The 23,711-nt window shown below is 39.8% G+C and overlaps 1 protein-coding gene across 2 annotated transcripts in view; it reads right to left on the bottom strand.

The window, feature by feature from the left end:
• Positions 1–9,656: 9,656 nt before the first annotated feature.
• The window catches only part of arid3a (AT-rich interactive domain 3A), a 37,990-nt gene continuing 23,935 nt past the window's right edge, over positions 9,657–23,711 (bottom strand). The window contains exons 4-9 of one of the 2 annotated variants that reach the window (XM_030083374.1): positions 14,842–14,914; positions 12,834–13,017; positions 12,352–12,599; positions 11,527–11,817; positions 10,487–10,576; positions 9,657–10,123 (exon numbers count right to left, since the gene is read on the bottom strand). In XM_030083374.1, the coding sequence (XP_029939234.1) occupies positions 9,942–10,123; positions 10,487–10,576; positions 11,527–11,817; positions 12,352–12,599; positions 12,834–13,017; positions 14,842–14,914 (1,068 nt within the window). In that variant the 3' untranslated portion in view covers positions 9,657–9,941. The remainder of the gene's footprint in view (positions 10,124–10,486; positions 10,577–11,526; positions 11,818–12,351; positions 12,600–12,833; positions 13,018–14,841; positions 14,915–23,711) is intronic. The other variant, XM_030083375.1, reaches the window with a different exon arrangement.

The following is a 23,711-nucleotide window of genomic DNA, read 5'->3' as shown; positions in this document are numbered from 1 at the left end:
GCATCTCTGACATGACTTCAAGAAAGTCCATCACACCTGATGAAAATGAAAAGACTGTAGTTTTGTTTTAAAAACGTATGAAGACAGTCTGCCTTATTCATTTACAACGGTACAGAAATTACAGAAAACATGATGGGAAACCGAATGTTGAGAAGTTTGAGAAGCGAGCGCACAGATTCTGTTCTAAGCCAATTGATTAAAGCAGAAGGCAGTGGTCTCCACTGGGGGGCGCCAGAGAACTTTTTAGGATAAAACAGCAGGTATGCTTTTTGACAAGGATGAATTTAGTAATAGTCTAAAGAAAAAGGGAGGAAGATAGCACCATGAAAATCTTCATCAAAAGTTAAAACTGATTTTGAAATCCGAATTTATTGCATTGTATTGAGAGTGTCAGTGTTATCTATGAAATGAGGATACACCAAGATGGACAGTGACACTTGTTCCTGAGCTGAAAATTAAACAAAGACCACAGTGACAAGTCGACTAAACATGAAGCAGCACAGTGGATACGGTATATATAACTTATAATCTCTACACTGTCAACTTGAGCATTAGGCGAGTCTGCAGGTCTACTTTCTTTCACCTGTAATGTTTGTAAAATTAGTGGCATTTTGGCTCAGGGTGGCACTGAGAAATTAATGCTGCAATGCGAGAATTTACAGTAACTAACTGGAAATATTTATTCTAAAATGGTTTCCCAGTAAAATATAAAACGACATTTAAAGGTGCATTAAGGAGCTTTTCAGCTTCAAAAATACTTATTTTCCACCATAAATATGTTACACATTTTTAATGATGTGTACAATGTGCCCTGACATATTCATTACAAGTACCTCTAACAGCACTAAATTGTCACTTGAAAGCTGCAGTGCCGGTCCGGCACCAGCATTTTTTTGGGGAGAATTTGAGAGGAATAATGTAATGCGCGCTCCGGCTGGCCTGACTTAGTTAGGTTTCTTTTTGCCCGCCATTACTCCGCCAGATGCTTAGTGAGCAACAACTGAGCAGGATCTTCCAGAAAGTAAGAAAAGACTGGCTTCTAGCACTGCCACAGCTCCAGCACAGACTCCACCAGGTAAAAGAAACTTAAAGGTGCTGTAGGCAGGATTTTGCTAGTCAATGCTAATTTTTCTGTGTTTTCTTTGGATTAAATGTTAGAGTACCCATTGATAATCCTTTAGGAGTGTAGCATAATTGCACTACCGCGAGGGCGCAGCGTTTCCATCTGTCTCTGTTCTGAGCTGAAAAGGAATCTCGACAGCTCCAGGTATCTTTGACCAATCAGAAGAGCCCATGAGGCTCTAACCGTGATTGGTCGAGGGGCGTTCGTCGCACGTTCTTGTGGGAGGGGCTTAACTTGCGTAAGGGAGTGATGTCAGAGAAAACAGGACAGGATTGGTTGTGCTGGGTTTCAAATCGCCATCTTAGATGGGTCAAATCACCATCTTGCTTAGGTAACCCTAAGCAAGGTGGCGGAGATGCGGAATCCTGCCTACAGCACCTTTAAATCTTACTCAAGCGCTACTAAAAGAGCGAGGAAGGAGTTCCCCTCTTCACAAAGTTGCATTACGCCCAAGGCCTGCAGGGGGCGCTGTTTTGCATAAAACGTGCAATCTCCTTAATGCAGCTTTAAAGTTAAGATAGAAAAATGTGGAGAAATGCTACATCATAGCATAAAGCCATCAAGCTTAAGAACATTTCATTCTCAAAGTTGTGGCTTTTCGGTGGCTCCAAGCATTTCTCAAAGTAGAATAGGAGGCCGAGTTTTTGGGTAGTGAACGATTTTTAATTTGAGCTGAAGCTGAGACAGTTTTTAACATACTGACTTTTCCTCTCCATTCATTCACAATCACAATAATAATTCACATTCGCAAACTGCTGAACACAGTTGTTCATAAATCTGTTCACAGTAGCTTGATCCAATGAAGACTGCAATATATTTTTTTTAAAGACTAGTCACAGTTAAGATTTGTGTTTCGCTGACAGAGATAGCCACCACCAGAACACGACCCTAACATAAACACGCTGCCAAGTGTGTGTCTCCCATTCCACATGCTGAGGATGACACATTTCAATGAAGTTTCCATGTGAGCCTGTGGACCTTTTGAACCAACCGCTTGAGTAATTGTGTGATCAGAAACCTCATGAACCCACAATCATCATAATCTGTCATATGGCGTGTGTGCTCTATTTGGGTCGGGGCAACTAATTCAGCAGCCGTTGATAAAATGTTTCAGACAGCAGCTACTGGAGCCTCTGACCATCAGAGGTAGAGGACACAAAGCAAGCATTTATTTATGGTTGAAGTATAAACACCCAGTAGACCTGTGAGTGTTATCACATCATCTGCCTGTATACTCTCATTCTGGAGAAGTGCTCACACTGAATAATAATAATAATAATAATAATAATAATAATAATAATAATAATAATAATAATAATAATAATAACATAGATAAGTAAGAAAAGATATGTATGTGTTACAAATAAAATAGCTTCAATGATATCGATAAAGGAAACTGCTGAACTGATGCATCAGTTGAGTCCAGCTGTTACTTCCTCTGTTGTACACTAGATGTCAATATTTAACAAACAGTGAAACTAAATAATAAAAGTTATTCACACTTGGAGCAGACTAAACAGCCAGGATCTCTCAGTACCAAGCTAAACCTCTGAAGACTTACCAGTCCATTCTCTGTACTGCTTTTTCCGGTTAAGGATCATGGGATGCTGAAGGGTATCACAGAAAACAGAGGTCAAAGGTCGGTCCGTCATTAAGCTCACGTGCATGTTTTGGACTGTAGGGGGAAACCAGAGGCCTGATACATGCACATGGGGAACCGGGTCCTCACAGAAGTACCTGGCTTGTCCATGAGCCTCTGAGTATGAGGCAAAGTTCTAATCTCTACTAATTATTCTCCAGACTCCCAGTGATCGAAATTAGATCTATTTGAGATTAGAAAAATAGTAGATGACAAAAATAGAACCACCACAACAACATAGAACAATACAAACACTCGTGGGACTCTGAACAATCTATTTAGTTTTGAGTGGCTGTTTGTGGTACTTTTGTATCTCTTTATTTTTGTTTTTAGAATAAAATAGAATAAAATAGAATATGGGAGACATTGTTCAGGATGGCCCTCAGTGTGGACCAGATCCTCAGTCCAGAGTCATGTTGAGCTGCAGAAGTCATTTTATGTACATCTTGTTTCTTCAGATGCTCCAACGACCATTAAGTCTCTTCAGTCTGTACTTCTGTGGACAGTTACTCTCTTAAAATTACTTGTAAAAATATTTTGTGGTCATAAAACCCTTACTTTATCATTTTTCACACTTGCTTTGATTGCTACTCGTGTTAGGTCTTTGTTTTTGTCGCTTGTGACGGAAACTGTGTTTTCACGTGTGACTGAACTGCGAAACATTTCGCTCACATATTTGCATATATGGGATGGCGAGGTGGTGTAGTGGTTGTTGTGATCAACTGACAGTGGGAAGGTCCCCACTGCCACTGTGGCTGGGTCCTTTTCTGTGTGGAGTTTTAATGTTCTTCGTAGATTATAGTACGGTTTCCTCCCACAGTCCAAGCACATGCGTTTCAGGTTAATTAGTGACTCTAATGTGTGTCCTTAATTATTCTGTGTGTGCGTGTTGTGATGAACTTTCCAGGGTGAACTTAGCTTTTACCCATAATCTGCAGGGATTAATTTCAACACTCCACGACCATAAATTATATGTCCTGGAAGACGACTCGATGCGCATATTGGTGAACGTGATATTGACTGAAAGACTGTGTGATCTGCGGAGCCAGGACAAGAAACGATACTCCAAACTCCAGTGACATTTGAGAAAGTTGATATTTTATTAATTTCAGCTTCAAAATGAAAGTATTCACACAAACACATATTGAGTAAATAGGCAAGAATAGCTCTTCACCCTTCAAAAGAAAGAAAAAAAAAAACAAAAGGAAAAAAGAAATAGTTGTATTGCCCATCGCCACTTCACTGTCATTGTGGTTACAGATAAACATCCCACTTATTACAAAAAAAAAAAAAATCATTTATAGAAAAAGAAAAGGAGGATTGAGCAGACATTAATAGAGAAGACTGAATAAACAGCTGGAGAATAGACTTGCTATATTGACAGTGGTAACGAGAAGCAGTACCTTTAGCAGTACTGGTAGTATTTAGCTGTTGAGCTGGAGGTTCCCTGTTGTTGGTGTCTGAACAGACTAAAACAGTAAAAATGTTTTCTGAGGATCAGAAACACAGAGAGACTCTCATGAGAGCTGAAAGTGAACCCATGAGTCAAAGATCGCCTGCACACATTATGTACACACGTGCACAGACATAAAAGAAAACCTGTCTTAAAATGTGATCTTGGATGCAGAAGTTTATTGTGAACCTTTGTGACCTCTTTTCTGCTGAACTGTAACTTGAGCACTCTCTGGGTATAAAGTTGGAGGTAGAGGTAGATTTTCCTGAGAAGTTGAAAGCAACAAGAGCCTTGTTTCGGTTCTGAAGAGATTCAGAGACAAGAGAAGCTCCCTCTCACACACACTCATACTCACACTCACACACAATTATCATCATCGTCATCATCATTAACCTGCTGCAGAAGCAATCTGTGTGTGATGGGGTTTTCCACAGCATGTTCAAGAAAGAAAGAAAAAAAAGAAGCACAATATGAACGTGATATAATCCACAACCCCAAATAGCTGTATTTCATTTACTCAATGAATCTTAGTTATACACATTAAATCATACATCTGTCACAGCAGAAGGCATCTTGTTTTTTTCCTCATCATTTTCCCTGTCCGCAGTCTACCTGACGTAGGTGAAGTCATTAGTTTTAGACCTCAGTCTGTAAAACGTTCCAGCAAAATGTCAGCAAGTGAGGACGGGATCACTTTAAATGCAAGATGCTCTGGGCTGAGTACATTATCTACAGCTCTGGTAGGAGTAAAAGCAGCAATAATTATATACATATATATAGATGTATATATGATTAAAATGTTTAAATGTTATGATTTTAGAAAGCTAATCAATAAAAGACTCAGGGATTGATTTGATATGTAATTAGAATAAAATGCATTTCATCTGCCTTAAGTCATTGTTCTCATCTGTACAACAGCCACAGAGGAGCTGGCTGAAAACATTTCAAGCTTTTGACTGCATTATGACACAGAAGTGATGCAAAAGTGAGCAAGCGTTGCATAAAATGACAGTGAAAAGCTACTGCAGGCTCAATACGTTTGACTTCTGAAGTCATGTCTGCTGCCGCCTGAGCAGGTTTCACACTCTGTGGTAGAGCATGGAGATAAATACACTCTTCACAGCTGTACTGTGTGCCAAACTATCAGAAGTCAGCTGATGCACAAGATCCTATTCATCCATCCATCCATCCATCCACCACTTCAGGTCACTGGATTCAATCCCAGCCGACTGCGAGTGAGGGTGGTATAACCCTGGACATCCATCACAGGGCAAATGCACACACGCACGCGCGCCGCACACACACACACACACGCATGTTTTTGTTTTGTTGTTAGGGGAGGACACCCACATACACGAAGAGAACATGCAAACTCTGCACAGAAAGGTCCAGCCTGGATTTGAACCAGAGTTTCTCACTATTGGGCGAGAGCGCTAACCATGCCACCGTACAGCCCAGATCCTATTCAACTCCAACTAAAAGAGATGCAGGAAACACAAAGGCTGAAATATTTGTTTCCTCTTCAAAGATTGTGAGCTAGATTTTGAAACAGAGTTAGTATCCAGTAGTTACATAGAGATTATTTGGCTTTTACAACCAAGAATAGCAATATTGTGAAAACACAGGAGGAAATAAAAATGCTCATAATATATTTTTTTTCTCCAAACCATATAGATTTCATAATCTTCTGTTACTTCTAGAATAAACTCTGCTGATTGTGCGTTATAACCAAACCTTCCAATGGGCTTGAGCTCTTACCACAAAGGCCATGGAATTCTCTGACTATTTCATGGCCAAAATAGTCTCTGACAAAAAGTAAGAACCGCATTTCTAGATTAAATCTGATTGTCTGAGTTCACTTTACTCTCTTCTTGAACCAGCATCATTTTTTTTTTTAATTTGATTTGCTTGCATGAACACAGTTTTTGACAGGATTCTCTTTAGCGGCTGATGAGAAGAAATCTGCCAAAGCTTTAGTGGTTGAGGTAGAAACAGGGCTTGATTGTGAGTGATGGGATGTTAGAGTGTTTGGAGGTATACTGTGTTGTCTCCTGATTGTCACGAGCTCGCAATTACAAAACATGCCACCCTTCCCTGAATATACTGCCATGCACAGAGAGAGAAAGAGCTGCAGTACCTCCACTGTTCAAATGCAAATATTTCACAGGCGCTGTCAATAGATATAAGATAAACATGGATCTGCTGGGGGCAGGTGCTTGAATAGTACCTTGGGGGGGAGGGTGAAAGGTCACAGGGTCAAATCTAAAAAAGCAATGTTGATCCTTTTGACCAGGATCGATGCAATTTCGCTTCCTTCAGCAGCCCTGCCCCCCTCAAACCTTTGCTTTCAGCAACAGTATCTCTTTTTGATGGCCAGCCGATGACACTTGCTACTCATTGGAAAGCATAAAGAGGAATACTGGATTGTCTCTAAACCATGACTGGCATGTGAGCACCAACCGCCGTTGTTATCATAATAAACACGACCAACTTACAGAGTTTCAACAAGAAGAAAAACACTCTGAAAGGCAGCCTTGAAACATTGGAGACTTTGAAGAGAATCTTCTGTTCTTTGGGTTTTAGTTATTGTTGGGCTTTAACAGGATATGCATTTGTGAGAAGCATCTATAGTTATGACTTCTGTAGAGACAACGTGGCTCCACGATGCAATGAAAATGTGCCGGGCCAAAGCTAATTAATCACACTAACAAAACTGTTTCACAACAGCTTGCAATTTAAAAAACAATTTGGGGGAAAAAAAAAAAAAAAACAGCAGAAAAACAATTTGAAATCAACCTGCGCTTTGGTGACTTGTTCAGTTCAAAATGATTTACCTAAATGATTGAATTGTTAATATTATCCTAAAAAAAAAACTCTTGATGGCTAGAGATCTTAGCAACAGAGCTTGGTTTATATTGACGATATAATAATTTGTACGATAAAGATGGGGAAAAATTGATCCCAAGTAAAACTGGAAAAAAATGAACATTCATTTTCAGATTGTGTATTTCTGGATTCCATTACATATATGTGATGTATGGGGGGGTTATACTACCATAAAATTATATTTTAAAAGAATAACAAAAACAATTCTTTAAACTTTCTAAGTCAGTCTGTGACCAATAATGAAAAGCAGCACATATCTGACACCTTTTCCCTTTTCGATTGTCCAAGAAGAGTAAATGCTTTTTAAATAATTTTTGTTTACGGATGTGGTTGAGCTGAAGGTTCAGACTGAGCCTTTCTTCCAACATCACAGAGGTCTGTGTTGAGACACACATCGACCGGTAAGAGCCTGTTTTTAGTGCCAGAAAATCATCTGAATAAAAATCTAAATAAAACCTTTCTTTTCTGTACAATAAATAAGAGGCTGGTTGATTGTTCCTTTCTGAGATCCATAGCTAACTGACTAAACATGAACTGCCTTTTCATGGCTGCACACGCTGTTATTGAGTCTGCGGAGCCGTTTCCCATTTCCAGAGATAATGATGTATCTGTAACCATTAATACAGAAACTGAGCTCAGCTTTCTCCACTGTAAGAGAGTTTTAACCCTACGGATGATGAAGTGTTGCTGCAATAGTAATCCTGCTTGGTGGTGATTTCCCGCTAAGCAGCCAGTCCAGAGTCAAAGCCACAGCTGCAGCTCTTGTTATCCAACTACAACATCAAGTGATTAGACGGAGGTACTGCTCGCTCTCTGATCATCTCGCATTGTGTTAAGGCCTCAGAACAGAACCCACACACAAAGCCTGATTTACTTCCCAGCGTCAGTAGGAATGAGGCTGCTTTGCTTGGGGTCTGTGGGGGTGAGTAACAATCATTAACAGTCCAGACAGGTAACAAACGGTCAAAAAGCTGAATGATTGATTAAAAATGTAGATGTATGATACTTATGAAGTGACATGGTGATTCTTCCATGGCAGATGTATGTTCGTAGAGACATGAAAACACAAGCAAAAGCACAGTCACCACTACGATTACCTCTCAGCTCTTGCTCTCAAGAACTCTAATTCAGCAGCAGCAGTTGGAGAATCACGAGACATTCTCTGTTATATCCTTGAGATGTGCCAAAGTTCTCTCTCAAGGAGACCACATCACAGCAAGGATAAGAAGCACTTAGATCAGAAGAAGCACTAAGTCATGCAAAACACAAAGCCGACACAGAACGTTAAAGCGTTACTAATCTATATTACAAAACAAAACAAAAAACAGTCAGATGTGAGATGAAGTACCTGTCCAGTTTCTCCTGAAGTCAAGCCGAAGTCAAGCATTTCCTGACAACTGATTGTCACAATCATAAAGATTTAGTGAACGCTCAACTCATGAAATTAAGACAGGGAATCACTTCATTTCTAACTGAAGGATTTTCATCTACAAATACATGCATGCGTCTGACTTTAAGACAATTGCTCTACAAGAAGGTCCAGATAAAAAATATGACAAAAGAGATCTTTCTACAGAGAAAGACGTCGAAGTGTTGCTCTCTCAAGTGTGACAGAAGACTGGGATACTGTAAAAAACAACAAGACACTTTAGAACAGTCATGAAAGCTTGTGTTACTCCAACAAAGCCTGAACAGGGATGGAATCAGCTGCCGTGGGCATCCCAGTCTAGTTTGTAGAAGTGCGGACAAAGAAACATTTCAGTTTATGTTCCCACCTACACAACTGGCCTTACACCTACAAACAGACATTTAAACACCCCGCTTGGCCGACGTCCTACAAGACTCAAACGGATATGTGTTGAACTGGCCATGTGTCAACAAACAGGAGTCAAATTTAGCATGAAATTGAGCCAGCTGTCCCAGGGAGAACAACTGCAAAAGCTGCACGGCACGGTGATTAGCTACCACCAGGCGCCTGGTCTCGATCAATAATGGACCAAATGCATTAAGAAGTGATAAAAGGGATCCTCGCGGATTGCTCCGATGTGCATATCACAGAAGAATCTGTGGCTTTGATATGATGTCTGTCTCAATATACAACCAGAGCACCAGTTTGCACTGGGTTTGTTCTTCTACATATCCAAAAGGTTATAAGGTTTTACACAAAATGAGGTCACAGCGGTACATTATTATATGCCCTGAAGAAACAACAAATACCTTTAAAGCTTTTCTGATTAAAAATAGAGGATATTCATATTCATTTTTTTAATAGAATTCTAAATATATAGATATTTTTTCTGCAGTGAGAGGATTGTTAAAGATTTAAATGATAAAACACAATAAAGAGAATAACAATAATGATAATGACAATTAAAAGCTAAAATAACAAAAAAAAAGAAAAAAAAAAAAGAAAAACTCTCCCCTAGAGGATAACAAAAATTATTGTCAGTCAGTAGCTGTGTTTGAGTGTGTAAACAATGCATTACCCTTCCTAGTTATTAGCATCTCTTTTGTTCTTTGACAATCTGTACATTTATGTAGAAATAAATAATTCACAGGTTGTGCATATGTATTTGCTTAGCATATACTGGCTCTCAGTTTGGATTTTTTTTTTTTTTTTTTTGTCAAAATTGTTTTTGGCGATGAAGAACAAAAGAGATGAGTTTGTGAGAGATAACCTGAGATAGTGTACTTCAAGTGAACTGAGTTACAGTTTGTGTCTTTCTGTACTGTTGATGGTTCTTCTCTTTTTGGCATAGGTGAAGTAGAAAATGAGGTTGCTTTTTGGCTTTACGTAGCGTGGTATTAAAAAAAAGCAGAGTGGAAAGGCTGGGGGTTTGTTAAGACAATGGGTTGCTGGAGGTTGAGGTAGGTGTGTTTTGCTGCTGCTGCTGTTGCTGCTGTTGCTGCTGCTGCTGCTGCTGCGGTGGAGCAACGCGACTGCTGACGACCTTGTTGGCGACGGACGACGTAGACGTACCAGATGTCGCTGTCCCTGCAGCTGCCTGAGCAAAAAGAACGCCTGAACCGGAAAGCATATCAAGAAAAAAAAAGAACAAGTGAGTGTAGGAATGTAAATTACCTGTTCAGTTCATTGACGCATTTGTTTTTGCCACCAGTGCTGCACAGCTACAGCATAATTTCACAAGTATTCACTTTCCTCCTTGGTCTAAATATTTATGAGCTGATTTTTGTTCTTACTTCCTTGTTTTTCACTATTTGAAAAAGAGGAGGTCCCCAGTGTTATCACGTCATCCATTTTTTTTTTCGTTTTTTTTAACTGATGCTGAATGTTCAGATTCCATTTGAACATCAACAAGAAGTGAACCTAACGATTTTAAAAATGGACATAGTGCTGCTCTGCAGACAGTACAGTCAAACTCACCAGTGTACAGTACTCCATTGAGCTCCACTGACATACTAATGCTGCTTGTGCCGTTGGTGGTAAGGTTCAGAGCCGAGTCTTGCCTTCCATCTGCAAGGGAGAAAACCGTTATCATTTTATTTTCTTGTTTTTCTTTTCAGTACAAATTCTAACAACAGGAAATGTACACAGATTCTTACAGAAGAAGAAACTACCTGGGGGAAAAAAAAAGTCCGACTGCACGTTGCTGTGAAACTACCTATGTTATCACATACTGGGAAACCGTTTGCATGGTTAATCACACAGAACATAACCAAGACAAATACGGTTATAAGTTCAAAGTATTTACTGACAGAGGGGAATCCCCACCTAGACATGTGCACATGAGCTATATGTATGCGTGCCTGCTGTGTCTAAAAGCTAAACAGGTCAACTTATAGGCCTGCAATGGGTTACTTCCTCAATGGTGGTGCTGTGGTTTGTGGCAAGAGTACAAGAATGCATTGAAATGCAACTGTCATGAAGAGGGAAAGTGTGTAGACGGAAGATCACACCGCCTAGAATCAGGTGCAGAGCTGGCTGTTCCCTCTATTACCAGTTTACATATTACTTTTAAGGAATGTCATTCATCTTACAGGTTTTATTTTAACATTCAAACAGATGCTTGCTTGGATATATTGGTTTTTACTTAATCGATTGGCCTGGTTCCTATCTGCTTCACCTAGTCACTCTGATTAAAAAAGAAAAAAAAAATTGAAAAGTATTAAATGAATCACTTTGAAAAGAAATACAAAAAGTTCTTTGAATACATTTCACAAACAAAGTTTGTGATTTGGTTTTATTTGATAGTGAAAACAGACTTGGAAATTACTTTTTTGTGGAAATATTGATAAGATGATATTGAAAAGAAAATTGTTACTATGACAGCGGAGGAATTTCCTCATTGATTGAGGCAGATGTCATTTAATTTGATGTGAAACCATGAAAAGCATGTGTGCTTGGTTGTTTCAGTTCTCTTCTGTAAGCTGATCGCATGAGAAAGTCCATAGTTTCTACCGTACCTTGGTTGCTAATGCGGATGTTCATTGGTATCTGAGCAGTCATGGCCAGGAGGTTGTGCTGCAAAGCTCTCTGCAGCAGTCGGTGGTGCTCCTCTGCTGGCAGAGCCATCTTCTTCTCTGGTGGCTCGCCGGCCTCCAATTTGTCCCTCAGCTGCTCCAGAGCTGCCACCTGTGCTGCCATCGCTGCCTGGGCTGCTGCCGCCTGCACAGCAGCCACAGAGTGACCAGCCAGGGCTCCAGCTGGCAAACGGGCCACACCAACCCCTGGTAGCGGCTGGCCTCCCTCCTCTTCTGGGCAGACAGCAAAGACAGAGGGAAAGTGATGTCCGATTGAAAGCATGGATTCTAATCGGAATGTACCGTACATTTCACAACATAGATGACAATCAAAGTAGTTTTATGGAAAGTTTTAAAAAATGGATTTACCAGTTCAGATTGAATGTACAAGACATTCTCTCTAGAATAAACTACACAAAGTTTATTTTTCTATTGATAAAGTAATTCATTGTTATTGCAGTTTACATTAGTAACCTCAAATAATAAAAAAAAAGAAGATGTGTTTGTTGTTGTGTTTGACAAGCGGCTGCTGTCACATTCATGTATGTTGAGGATAGAGCAAAAATGGTGGTTAAGTATGTTATTTCAGTACATTACATCTTTTCAGGGGTCATTTCAGACAATGTTTTAAATCAAATCTTTTTCAACTGAACTTTTTCTGTGAAGAAAAAACAAAACAAAAAAAAACTATGGTTCCCAGTGAGGGAAAGCAAGCCCCACTGAATTTATCTTTGGGAATGAGTGCAGAACAAAATAAACAAATCTCACCTTTCTTGATCTTCTGGATTGGGGTCAGCGAGGCCCCGTTAGTGCCCACTGTCAGGCCTACGGTGGAACTGGGGAGCTTGGGAGATGACAGCATGGTTGGCGTCCCATTGGGGGAGTAGGTGAAGAGGGAGCTGCCAAAACTCTGTCGTCGGCCCTCCCGTCGATTACTGTCAATGGCTGCTTGAAGCTCGTTGGGGTTGCTGAGACCCCTCTTGTCACATTCATATGGGTACAAATACTTCATGTATCTGAAATAAAAACAATTTGATAAAAATAAATAAATCAACACAGGTATGAGTCTGAGTGTTTGTGCTGATGTTTGCTGATAATGTACACAAAATGTAAACTTCGTCCTGTAAGACGAGATCCTAATGTAATGAGATAACCTAAGCCTACAACTGGAAGTTGCTGAAAACACAAAAGCTAATTTGTAAATCAATATCACATAATTCAGAGTTAGCACTCCATCAGTAAACACTGACTGTGTGCGGAGGGTGAAGGCTGCACTGGTGATTGAGGTAGGCAGGTTGAGTCCCTTGGTGATCTCTCGCCACAGTTTCTTGTTGATGACCTCCACAAGGCCGCCCTTTTCTGTCACCAGCCTGTAGAGCATGTACAGGTCCAGAACCTGTTTGGCCATGATGGGAATACGATTCACTGGGGTTCCTGCAACAGCCGAAGGGAAAATGTCAAGAGATAGAAAATTCCATCATCGGTTACTTCAAAGCATAATAGCTTTTCTTCAGCAGCTTCATTATCATCAAGTGGCCACATGACGGAATAAAATGTCTTTATCCTCGCAACTTTCAGTAAACACACACAGCAGGGTCTGCCCATGTGGTTCAAAAGAAGTCAACTGATTTTACCAATGCTCACAGATGTGGCTGAATTCTGAATTCTAAAACAAACTGGACTACAGAGAATCACTGAAGGATGGACATTTTTAAATTAATCAGTTGCAAGGGAAAAGCTCTTGAACCATGTTTTGCAACCAAGAAAGAAGGCATTTATCTACAAGCCATTTATCCTTGGCAATAAAAGCCCTTTTGAAGGGTCATACTGCTGTCAGATAGCACTTGAGCACATCAAAATACAGATGACGCTTTGATGACAAATTTCAGTGTAATGGCTCAAGCTTATGAGTAATATAAGCAGGATTACAGCAGAGCAAAAACAGCAATTTTGAATGGTTTTAAGTGCATCTGCATGAGATGCTTTCAAGCATAAAGTTCAAGCACAAGGTAACCGTGTGACCTGTGTCAGAAGGGTTCAAGATGAGGCAGCTGCACACTGACTGCTCCTTATTTAATATGGAAACAAAAGTTTATTGCTGCAACGATCTGATTTAGACATACTTTAAATGCACCCTCAAAAAAAAAAAAAAAAAAAAAAAATCACCAAAGACACAATAAGTGGGACCAAACAATCACAATTAGATTGTGACTGAACAAAAGCCTACAAAAGCCTTTAATTTTAATATCGGAGTCTCAGCAATGCTGTTGTATTTAAAGTATAGAAAATGTAAAAGCAGCTGATTGACTGACAAACAACACTTGTTTGCCACAATTTTGGATTAGTTTCCAACAACAATGCAAAATAATAGCACACTTAAAATTAAGCGTGCCAGCGACTCAACCAAAACAAACTGAACATTAAAACTGTTTATTTGTTGTACTAATATGCAATCCTGAAAACAATTATCTGGTCTGCATTAAACATCGTAATGAATCCTTGACTCGCATGTGAAGGAGCAAATTCCCTCACTTGGCGACATGGCCTATAGATGGCACTGTGAGATTCTCAGAGTAAACATGACAGACCCACCCAGTAGGTCAGACACTGTAAACATTTAGTACTGGCTTTTCAGTTGTAAACACACATCTGTTGTTCCCCATATCAGTCTCCAACTTACTAATCTGATCTTTTCAACAGCTAACCAATGAAAGGAACAACACTCACATATGACCATTTAGTTTTTGTGTACTCAGTGTAAACAAATATAAACAATTTACAATTTCCTCAGTGCAGCTGTGGAGATCAGGAGAAAGGAGATCAAGTACTGAGTGAGCGTGTAATATTGGAAAAGTGATGAAGCGCCATGTGGACAAGTGTCAAGATGGGATGGTAAACCAATCCATCCTCAGGCAGTGATACAACATGTCCCTTCTAGTTATAGCCTGGGAACGATGAGGGACTGTGTGACCATAAAGCAATCATCTCCGAAATGAATAAAGACCCCACCCGCCTAAGTGAAAGGTGAGTAGATGGTGTTGTGTCATATGGCAGAGAGAGATGGGGGTTGGCGATCATCCTCCCTCTATCCATCTAAGAGCTGCCTATGACACTTGACATTGGATAAAGCCAGGAGATACAAAACAAGAAGATAATAATTTGAAAGGATAGGGTGTGCTTTATTGAGTTTCAGTACATCTGATATACTGAAGCAGTGTTTAGGGATTTGAAAGCAGCCACACATGAAGAGTTACATACCTCTTTTTTGCATGAAGCTGAAGAGGTCATCCAAGAACTCTTTTCTCTTTGGGTCTCCATCCAGTTCATACAGCTGAAGAGAGACAGAGGAGTGAACAAGATTACACTAAAGCAGATGTCTACCAGACAAGAAACAACACTGACACACAACATCAGAACACTCACTTCAAGGTGTTTCACCATCACAAAATCAACGTGAGCACACGTCTCCCCAATTTTAATCTTTAAGATCATCACACATATGTAAATACCAGTCAATGACAGCTCAAGTAAACATAAAATTCAGTTTTTAAATTATGACTTTATTAAGGAAAAAAACCCTGTTCAAAGCTACTTGGGCCTGAAGGAGAAAGATTACACTATGTAACAAAATTTCAAATTCTCTCTGTTCCTGGGTTGAAGGTGTTTCTTCCTGGGTGCTTGTGCTAAAAACCAGAGGAAAACACTAGTTATGCCCTTTAAACTTTGCTTTTAAGGTGACTCGGGCGATGAAACTTTTGATTTTCCTATTTTCCACATTATTTGGTGTGGAATAGAACATGCAAGCCTCTTCTGACTCTGGCACGCTCTGGTGCAAGGCGAAACTGTGACGCCTCTAAAATTCTAATAATGTCTCTTCACGCAAATTCAGTACTTGGGGTTTGTGGCGATTGGTTTTGTTAACCCTTAAACACCTCACGAGTCTGAACATCATCATGACCACATCTTTGACTTATCCAAGTCTAGAAGTGAGGAAAATACACTTTGCACCCAGGAACAAAATATGTGTTACATTATGTTATAACAACAACAATAACAACAACAATAACAATTATTATTATTATTATCATTATTATTATTATTGTCCGGTTGGCAGCTGACATCAAATAACAAAACTGTCCAACTTCGAGTGAAAGTCCAACCTATTTGTCGTTGCAGGCCCAGCCCAGAAGAAAACTGTAATCAAACTGACTGTCATGTAAGTTTGTGAATCGTGAATGACCAACACTGACCATTTACCTTTGACTATTATGGAATAAATGTTAATAAATATCAAGTCAGTGGTTCGGCATTTTTATACCAAGTAAAGAATTAAAGAACTGGGGGGAACCGGTGGAACTGTAAAGGTCCCGGACTCCAACAGCCCTGCATGAAAAAGTAATTGCGCCCTAAACCTAATAACTGGTTGAGCCACCCTTAGTAGCACCACCTCAAATCAAGGGTTTTCTATAACCGGCAATGAGTCTTTCATGGAGATATTTTGGCCCACTCTTCTTTGCAGAATTGTTATAATTCAGCAACACTGGAGGATTTTTGAGCATTTTTAAGTTCATGTCACAGCATTTCATTTGGTTCAAGTCCAGACATTATTTTTAAGCCATTCAGAGGTGGACTTGCCGGTGTGTTTTGGATTATTGTCCTGCTGCAGAACCCAAGTGATCTTCAACTTGAGGTCACAGAGGACCAAACGTCCTCCTTCAGGATTTACTGGGAGCAGCAAAGCAGCCCCAGACCATCACAATGTCACCACCATGTTTGGCAGTTGGCATGATCATTTTCTGAAATTCTGTGTCACTTTTACACATGCCTTTCATCTCATCAGACCATAAAATATTCTCCCAAAGCCTTCGAGATCTTTCAGGTGTTTCTTTGTAAAAGCAAGGAAAGTTTTTATGTTTAATTTGGTCAACAGTGGTTTTTGCCTGAGAGTTTTGCCATGGGTTCCATTTTTGCAAAGCGTCTTTATTATTGTTGAGTCATGAACACTGAAGTTAAGTGAGGCAAAAGAGGCCCTGCAGTTCTTTAGATGTTATCCTGGCTTCCTTTGTAACCTCCAGGATGAGTCGTTTTCTCCATGTTTTCTCCATTTGTGGATAACGGCTCTCACGTGGGTCACTGGAGTCCTGAAGGTTTAAATGGCTTTATAATCCTTTCCAGATAGATGTCAATTAATTCATTTATCATCCCTTCTTCGATTTCTTTGGATAGTGGCATTTTGTTGCAGCTTTTTGAGATCTGGCCGACATAATTTTGTCAGACAGGTTCTATTTAAGAGATTTCTTGTTTTAACAGGTCTGGAGTTAATCAGACTTGGGTGTCGTCACTGAAATTGAACTCAGTTTTACAAAATATGTGATTATTTACAGTTAATTCATGATTTAATAAGGGGGGGGCAATTACTTTTTCAAATAAGGCCAGGTAGGTTTGAATAACCTTTTTCCACTGAAACATTAACACCACCATTTAACAGCTGCATTTTGTGTTCACTTTGATAATCTTTGTCTAATGTTTTAATGTGTTTGATGGTCTGAAACATTTACGTGGGGGAAATACACCCAAAAATAACAATTTAGTAAAGGGACAAATACTTTTTCAGAGCACTGTAGCATTTAGAAAATCGCCTCACTGCTAGCTGTTGCTCACACTATTGCTAAAATAACCGGCACTGTCTGAACAAAATAAACAAAAACAAAAACATGCAAATTTCTACTTGATGACATGGACAGTTGTCATGAAAGACTGGCCACCTTTTCATCATAAAAAGAAAAAAAAAATAGAGAAATGCTGCAGAGCAGTGTTGCTTGATGAGAACCTGATGTGGCTCCAGCTGCTGGCGGGGCCCCGGGCTCCGGAAAGTTCAGTGAAAGTTAGCAGTAAAAGTGAGGCGCCTACTCGGGGGAGTACACTGCGGCCATTGAGCTTGTGTGTGTGTGTGTGTGTGTGTGTGTGTGTGTGTGTGTGTGTGTGTGGGTGTGTATGTCTGAGCAATTTAATCCAGCCTAGTGTGATACTAAAACATCTTATTAGAGGTGTGTCTATGCATTTGTTCGATGCTTAATGCCAATATTTACACTAACATGTCAGTAAGCATTAAACAATCTTCAGTACTTGTGGACGATGGAAGAGCTTACATCAAGTATTTGAATAAATGCTAAATCAACCTCACACACAACCCCACACAACAATGACGATGATTCTCATGCAAGGTGTTTGCAGAGCATTAGGATCAACTAGGGGTTAAGTGTCAGTGTCTTTGGCACCACAACTCCATATCGTAGATCTCAGAGAATACATCTGAGTGCATCAAAACAAAACCACAGAAAATACAAACCAAGCAGAGTACAGTTACTGCACAGTCAATACAACAACCCACAGTGAGCAACCAAGCCACTACCAGCCCTTGAGCTGCACACCACAGTTGACATCATTCACATTTCACAGTGAATCATCATATTGACACTGCTATCTCACTGTGTACTGAAACACAAAAGGAAACAAACAAAAACACATCACAAAAGGAGCAAGTAATTCATGCGTGTGAGTTTCATTGTTGGTTTTTCAGAACAGGACCGCAAATCACCCAGGGTACAACTTGACAAACACTGACTTGCTCATAAAATAGTGTGAGATGTTGTATACACATTTTAAAACTTGCTATGTACCAAATAGAAAAGGCAAGTGATATATAATTTAATTTTAATATATTCTGTAAGGTGTGTCTGATACGTGGTCAGAGACAATCTACTCCTACTTATTTTCAATTTAGTGTTCATGCCTTCCAAATCTACAATATCAGGAAATTGCTGTGAAGAAAAGAGGTTGAGACCACAGGTCAATCTTCTGATTTCTAAGGTTTAGTTAGGCACCATTGCAGAGAAAATTAAAATGAAAGGTTTGTCATGTCATGGCCTTAGTAGTGGCCTCTTACCACTAACAGACTGTCCCTCAATGTGGCATTCAGCCCTCATTAGTGACTCCAAGCTTCTGTAAGATCTTATTATCTCGTGGGTGGGGGTGAGAGGCAGAGGGGTGGGGGCTGCTGGGTTGAGGGGGGTGAAGGTGGATGTTGCGGTGGGGGATGCCAGCTAATGTACACGCCTGCTAGAGGCAAGGGGGAGTTTTAATTACAGGATGCATGCATTTCGTGAAGTGCCGCGCCATAAATCTTAGAAATTACCCCCTATCCAGTGCCCATCCCCCCTGCCCATGTTGCTTTATTTGCTCTCTCTTGCTCTTTTGGTCTAAATCACACCAATGCATATTTCCCTAGTGAGGTGGTAGGATCACTCCTTACGAGTCCTTAAGCTGTGATGACACAGCAGGCTTCTGTAAACCAAGTATTAAGGAATTACTATTGCTTATTAAAGCTGACGACAGTTTACTCACAGCAACATCAAAGTAGTCCAACCACTGTCTTACGTGGTTGTTGAAAGATGGTATGTTGATGAAATTTATTGTTTCCCTGCAGACTGAAGAACTGACAGCGGTGCGAACTGTGTTTACATGCAAGAAGCATGGGTTCTGTAATGCATATCCGTTTGTGATCAGACACAGTGTTGTCTATTCACAACAGAACGGCTACATCGTTGCTTGGTATCAATGAGAATGCGAATAAATTCTTGGGGCTACTTTCTTGTGATGCAACCATTTTCAACATTATTTTCACTTTTTAAAGCCTGATGCGAGAATTTCAGAAACAGGAAACAAAAATCTCATAATTGATTTTACACCAGCATTACAAAGCGTTTCGATTATTTCAATTTTCTTTTCAAGTAGAAAATACATTTCTGTTTATTTGTGAAAGCAACATTATTTCAGACATGCCTTGACAAAAATATTTCAACTGCTGTGATACAAACACAGCTTATCAGTTTTGTAGAGCCTTCAATTGTGTTTATGTGAAGTCCAATATGCAGACACTATTTCACAAAATTGGTGTTGAATACTGATATGATTTCCTTTTACATAACATCGCGTAATTAGCAAACATCTAATGAATACAAAGGACCCTATTGAAAAAAAATGTTTTTTTATGATCCTTTATAACATCAAAGTATAGGTGATAGGCATTCTGCTATATCTAAACAATGATTGTGTTCTGAGTCATGTTAAGTCAGCTCACCAATGCTGCATGCATAAATTGAAATCACATTTCTACTGGATCTATAATGATGTGATGCCATGATAAAACAAAGTCATCTTAAGAATAACCCCTGGGACTAATAATAATGTATTTTTATTCTATTGTACTCCTTTCAATTGGGGCACTTTTTGGAAATCAATCAAACAAACAAACAAAAAAAAATCTGTCAGTCTTTTATAATACCCTAAGCTCTCATTAAATTTGATTTTCTTAGGAGTTGCAGAAGTCAACAAACCCTTTTATGACACATATAATTTTAAGCATGTCAATCTGCAGAGTGGACCGAGGCTGGAAATGGAGCTCTATTAAGCTGAGAAATGACTGGAAACAGTTGTGGGCTTGCAGGCTTCAGTCCTGAGTAACTGCTGCATTCTGAGTGGGACACCTGATTGAAAGCAACCAATGAGGATCCTGTCTGACCGGCAAGACCAGTGCCATTTAGATGAGTCATATATATGCTCTTCTATACATTCTCCTCTTCGTCCTCTGCTTCTGTATATATTACCCTGTCTTTTATGCCGTTGTACTGTCTTTTTTTGTTTGTCAACTTCGATCAGCTTCAGTTTCATTGTCATTGCCTCCTTCACTCTCTGATTTTTATGTATGTAGCCTTTGTGTACATTGCAACTCCCCCACTGCAACTACCACCCACCCACCCACACACACACATGCATAAAAGCTTTATCAGGCTGAGGTGGGTGCGGTTGTTTTAGGCTTATATACTTTTCATGACTATAGTGTCTGTGTTGGGGCAGGGGCCCCTCCTGGATTAAAGCTCTGCTACTCAGATAAACAATAAGAAACTAGATAAATGACTAGAAACTGGGACAACTGGTAAAGCAGGGTTCACGCCCATAAGCCAAATCCTCTGGAACACAAAAAACGACACCATTAAAACAACAGACCTGACTGGTAAATAGTTCATTTTAAAAGTTCATGAAGTTCAAGATTTTAAGCGTTTTTTTTTTTTTTTTGTTTGTTTGTTTTTTAAAGCCTTTTGAAAAGACATCTTTACAAATCCAAGATTTGTTTGGATTTTGTTCCATATCATACCAAAGAATGACACCCGAGACTTTGCTAAGAAGTGGGACCATATGAAAAATTGCCCAATTAATGTCAGCTGCTTGACAACCTTGAATGAAGAAAGGTTGAGTTTTTGCTGGTAGTCTGATAGTTTCTCACCCTGGATTGTGACAAAATGTCCGAGAATATAATATAAAAAGGCCTAACACAAAAAACAGTGCTTAATACAACAATCAGTAACCAAAGAGCAACCCGCGCAATTGTAATAGTGTGGTGATGGCGATAGCTAACTGTGGACAGTTTAAGTGCTCGTATGTGAAAGGGGGGTTGGGTCACTCCACAGTTAATGCAAATGGCTGTCAGTAGGGCTGGTACAGAAGTGTCACATAGCACATAATAGGGGCTTTGCTATTGAAAACTAAAACTGAGAGAGGGCTAGAGTGTCATGTGCATGTTGCTTTACACTTGTCAATCACCTTGATAACCTTGAGGTCTGGTAGACAGACACATGCACACATATTTTTACATGCTTTCACACTATGGATGGCAATTTATCCCATTGAAAAACCTTTAAACAATTCATACAATTATACAATAAGAAACAGCTAATCAATGTTATTTATGTTTTTTTCAAAGACATCATGCTTACTCTAAGTTTTTTATTCAAAATATTCCAAAACAATTCTGCACCGTTGTGAATTTTCCCATTGTTAAACTCATGATGCAAATGGAAAACATGTAGCTTTAATACAGCAGCCACATCTGCAAAACAGGAAATCAAAATTCAAATAACTTAAAGTCCATGTAAAGCAGAAATAAATTTGTTATGAGTTTGTCACACTGCATAAACATGTGTCATTAACCACTGAGCCAAATTTGAATGATTAAAAAAATTACTAAGTATATAAAATAAGGTCTCAAAATCATGGAAAAACAAGCACTTCTCTCTGCTGTGAAACGCTGGGGGCGTGTCAGCCCTGTGGCCAACGCGCCTCCGCTGGGCAGCAGAGAAACGGGACCTCTCGCTGAGGAGAGGGCTCCAGGAGCCGTGCGGCGGGTCCCCGCGCGCTCCGGGGCCGGCACAGAGCGCGTCTCCGCCCGGGAGCGGAGAGCCGGAGCTCTCCCGTCAGCTGGAGAGCTCCGGCAGCAGCCACAGAAGTTGAGTTTATAATCATATTAAATGCACTTTAAAGTAATGCTGAAGGAACCGTTTCTCATGATCATAATGGAGTCGGCTGAGGCTCGGTTAGTGGAGCCCTCATCTCTCACGAAGGCTTCACCCCCAATCGCCCCCGTTGACATGTCCAAGTGTTTGTGCATGGAAATGAATCCCAAACTGGGCCCAATAGATCAATTGTGTTTTGGGTGTTCCTCAAGCACTGGGAAAGTCCTAGATAAGATACCATTCTCTCTGGACTGGAGGAGGGGAGAAAAAATCATTCATCTCATATCTGTATGGGACTGTTACACTGTTGTGAATGTGAATGGTGAATGGTTGCCCTCGCCCAAAGTCGCCCCCCGCAACCCTGAAAAGGATGAAGCAGCTCAGAAAATGGATGAATGCCAGTAGGATCACACATGCAAGAGGAAAGAATTGAGACAAATCTCTGTGCTTTTGGTTTCAGGAAAACTGAAGCTTAAACTCAGATCTAATAGTACAATTTGAGCCAATACGTTGCTTCTGTTTGTTATGCTACCCCATGTTTATCTTGTTATTTTTGTTGACCACACTGAACAAAAATCATCTGCCAACTGAAATCAATGCTAACTTTGGGTATCTTTTGTAGTTGCACATCAGCTGTAAGACCCTGCAAGTGTGGCCTGGGTATGATACAAAGCTTCCTCTGTGCACATAAAGAATTTCTCTGAGCGGGCGTATCTTCCAATTCAGGTCTTTATTTTTTGTAATGAAGGCTTTCTAAACCTTTACATCCAAAGCACTTGTGTGATTATTGTATTTTCAACACATCAGCTAACAGAGAAAAGATTCCACTGAATATCATCCTGGCACACCAGGCCACTGCTGTAAAGAAGATGAAGTGAAGGCAGTGAGTCATTGTCATATTTGTTTTCTCTGGATAACTATGAGTTAATTTCCAGCTGACAGTTTGCTGAGATGGAGCTGGAGAAGTGGAACCTCATGTGAAAAACAACAGATAACTTTTGAAGGCCAGCAACAATACTGACTTATTCAGCCATGACTGAAACACAGAGGTGTCTGTAACTTTATAAAGGGATAAGCCAGAAACTAAAATGGAACCAAAATGAACTTCAATTCATTATGTGGTGAATGGCACTTTAATAAACAGACAAACCAATTAAAAGGTGTAGCCTTTAGTTTCAATTCCATGAACATGTTGCCAAACATTTTAAATTATCTAACTACTAAGTAATTAAGAGAAAAGGTGTGTGTGTGCGCACTTGTGTTTTCAGATCTCTAGCAGTAATACAAGGATGAAACTCAGATGAAGAATCTGTACAGAGTACTTGAAAACTGAAGAGAATGCAACAAAGCAGGTAAGACTGCCATCATGTTTTTTATGTACACACCCACCTTAGACTTAAAGCAACAGAGGTTATGCTTCATTTACAGGAGGCTAAGCACACACACACACACACACACACACACACACACACACACACACACACACACACACACACACACACACACACAGGACAATATGTGCATAAAATTTAAAAGGTGAAACAACAACATATTTTCAAAAAATACCCAGGAGAATCTGTTTAGTGACTCCTGTGTGACATGCCTGTGCAAAAGGGTAAAAGCAGAAGTTTCTTAAATTCTGCAGGAGGCAAAAGACAGACTGGATAGTTCATTTTCCTTAAGACTGATAGACTTATAAACAGCATAGATGCAATGGAAATAAGGTTCATATCAGTAATGTAGTCTGATAATAAATTGCCTTCCTATATATCTTACACA

This window comes from Salarias fasciatus, chromosome 23 (assembly GCF_902148845.1).
Source record: "Salarias fasciatus chromosome 23, fSalaFa1.1, whole genome shotgun sequence".
NCBI classification, from domain to species: domain Eukaryota; kingdom Metazoa; phylum Chordata; class Actinopteri; order Blenniiformes; family Blenniidae; genus Salarias; species Salarias fasciatus.
The sequence above is the reverse complement of the archived record's forward strand: the minus strand, read 5'-3'. Positions and strand labels throughout refer to the sequence as shown.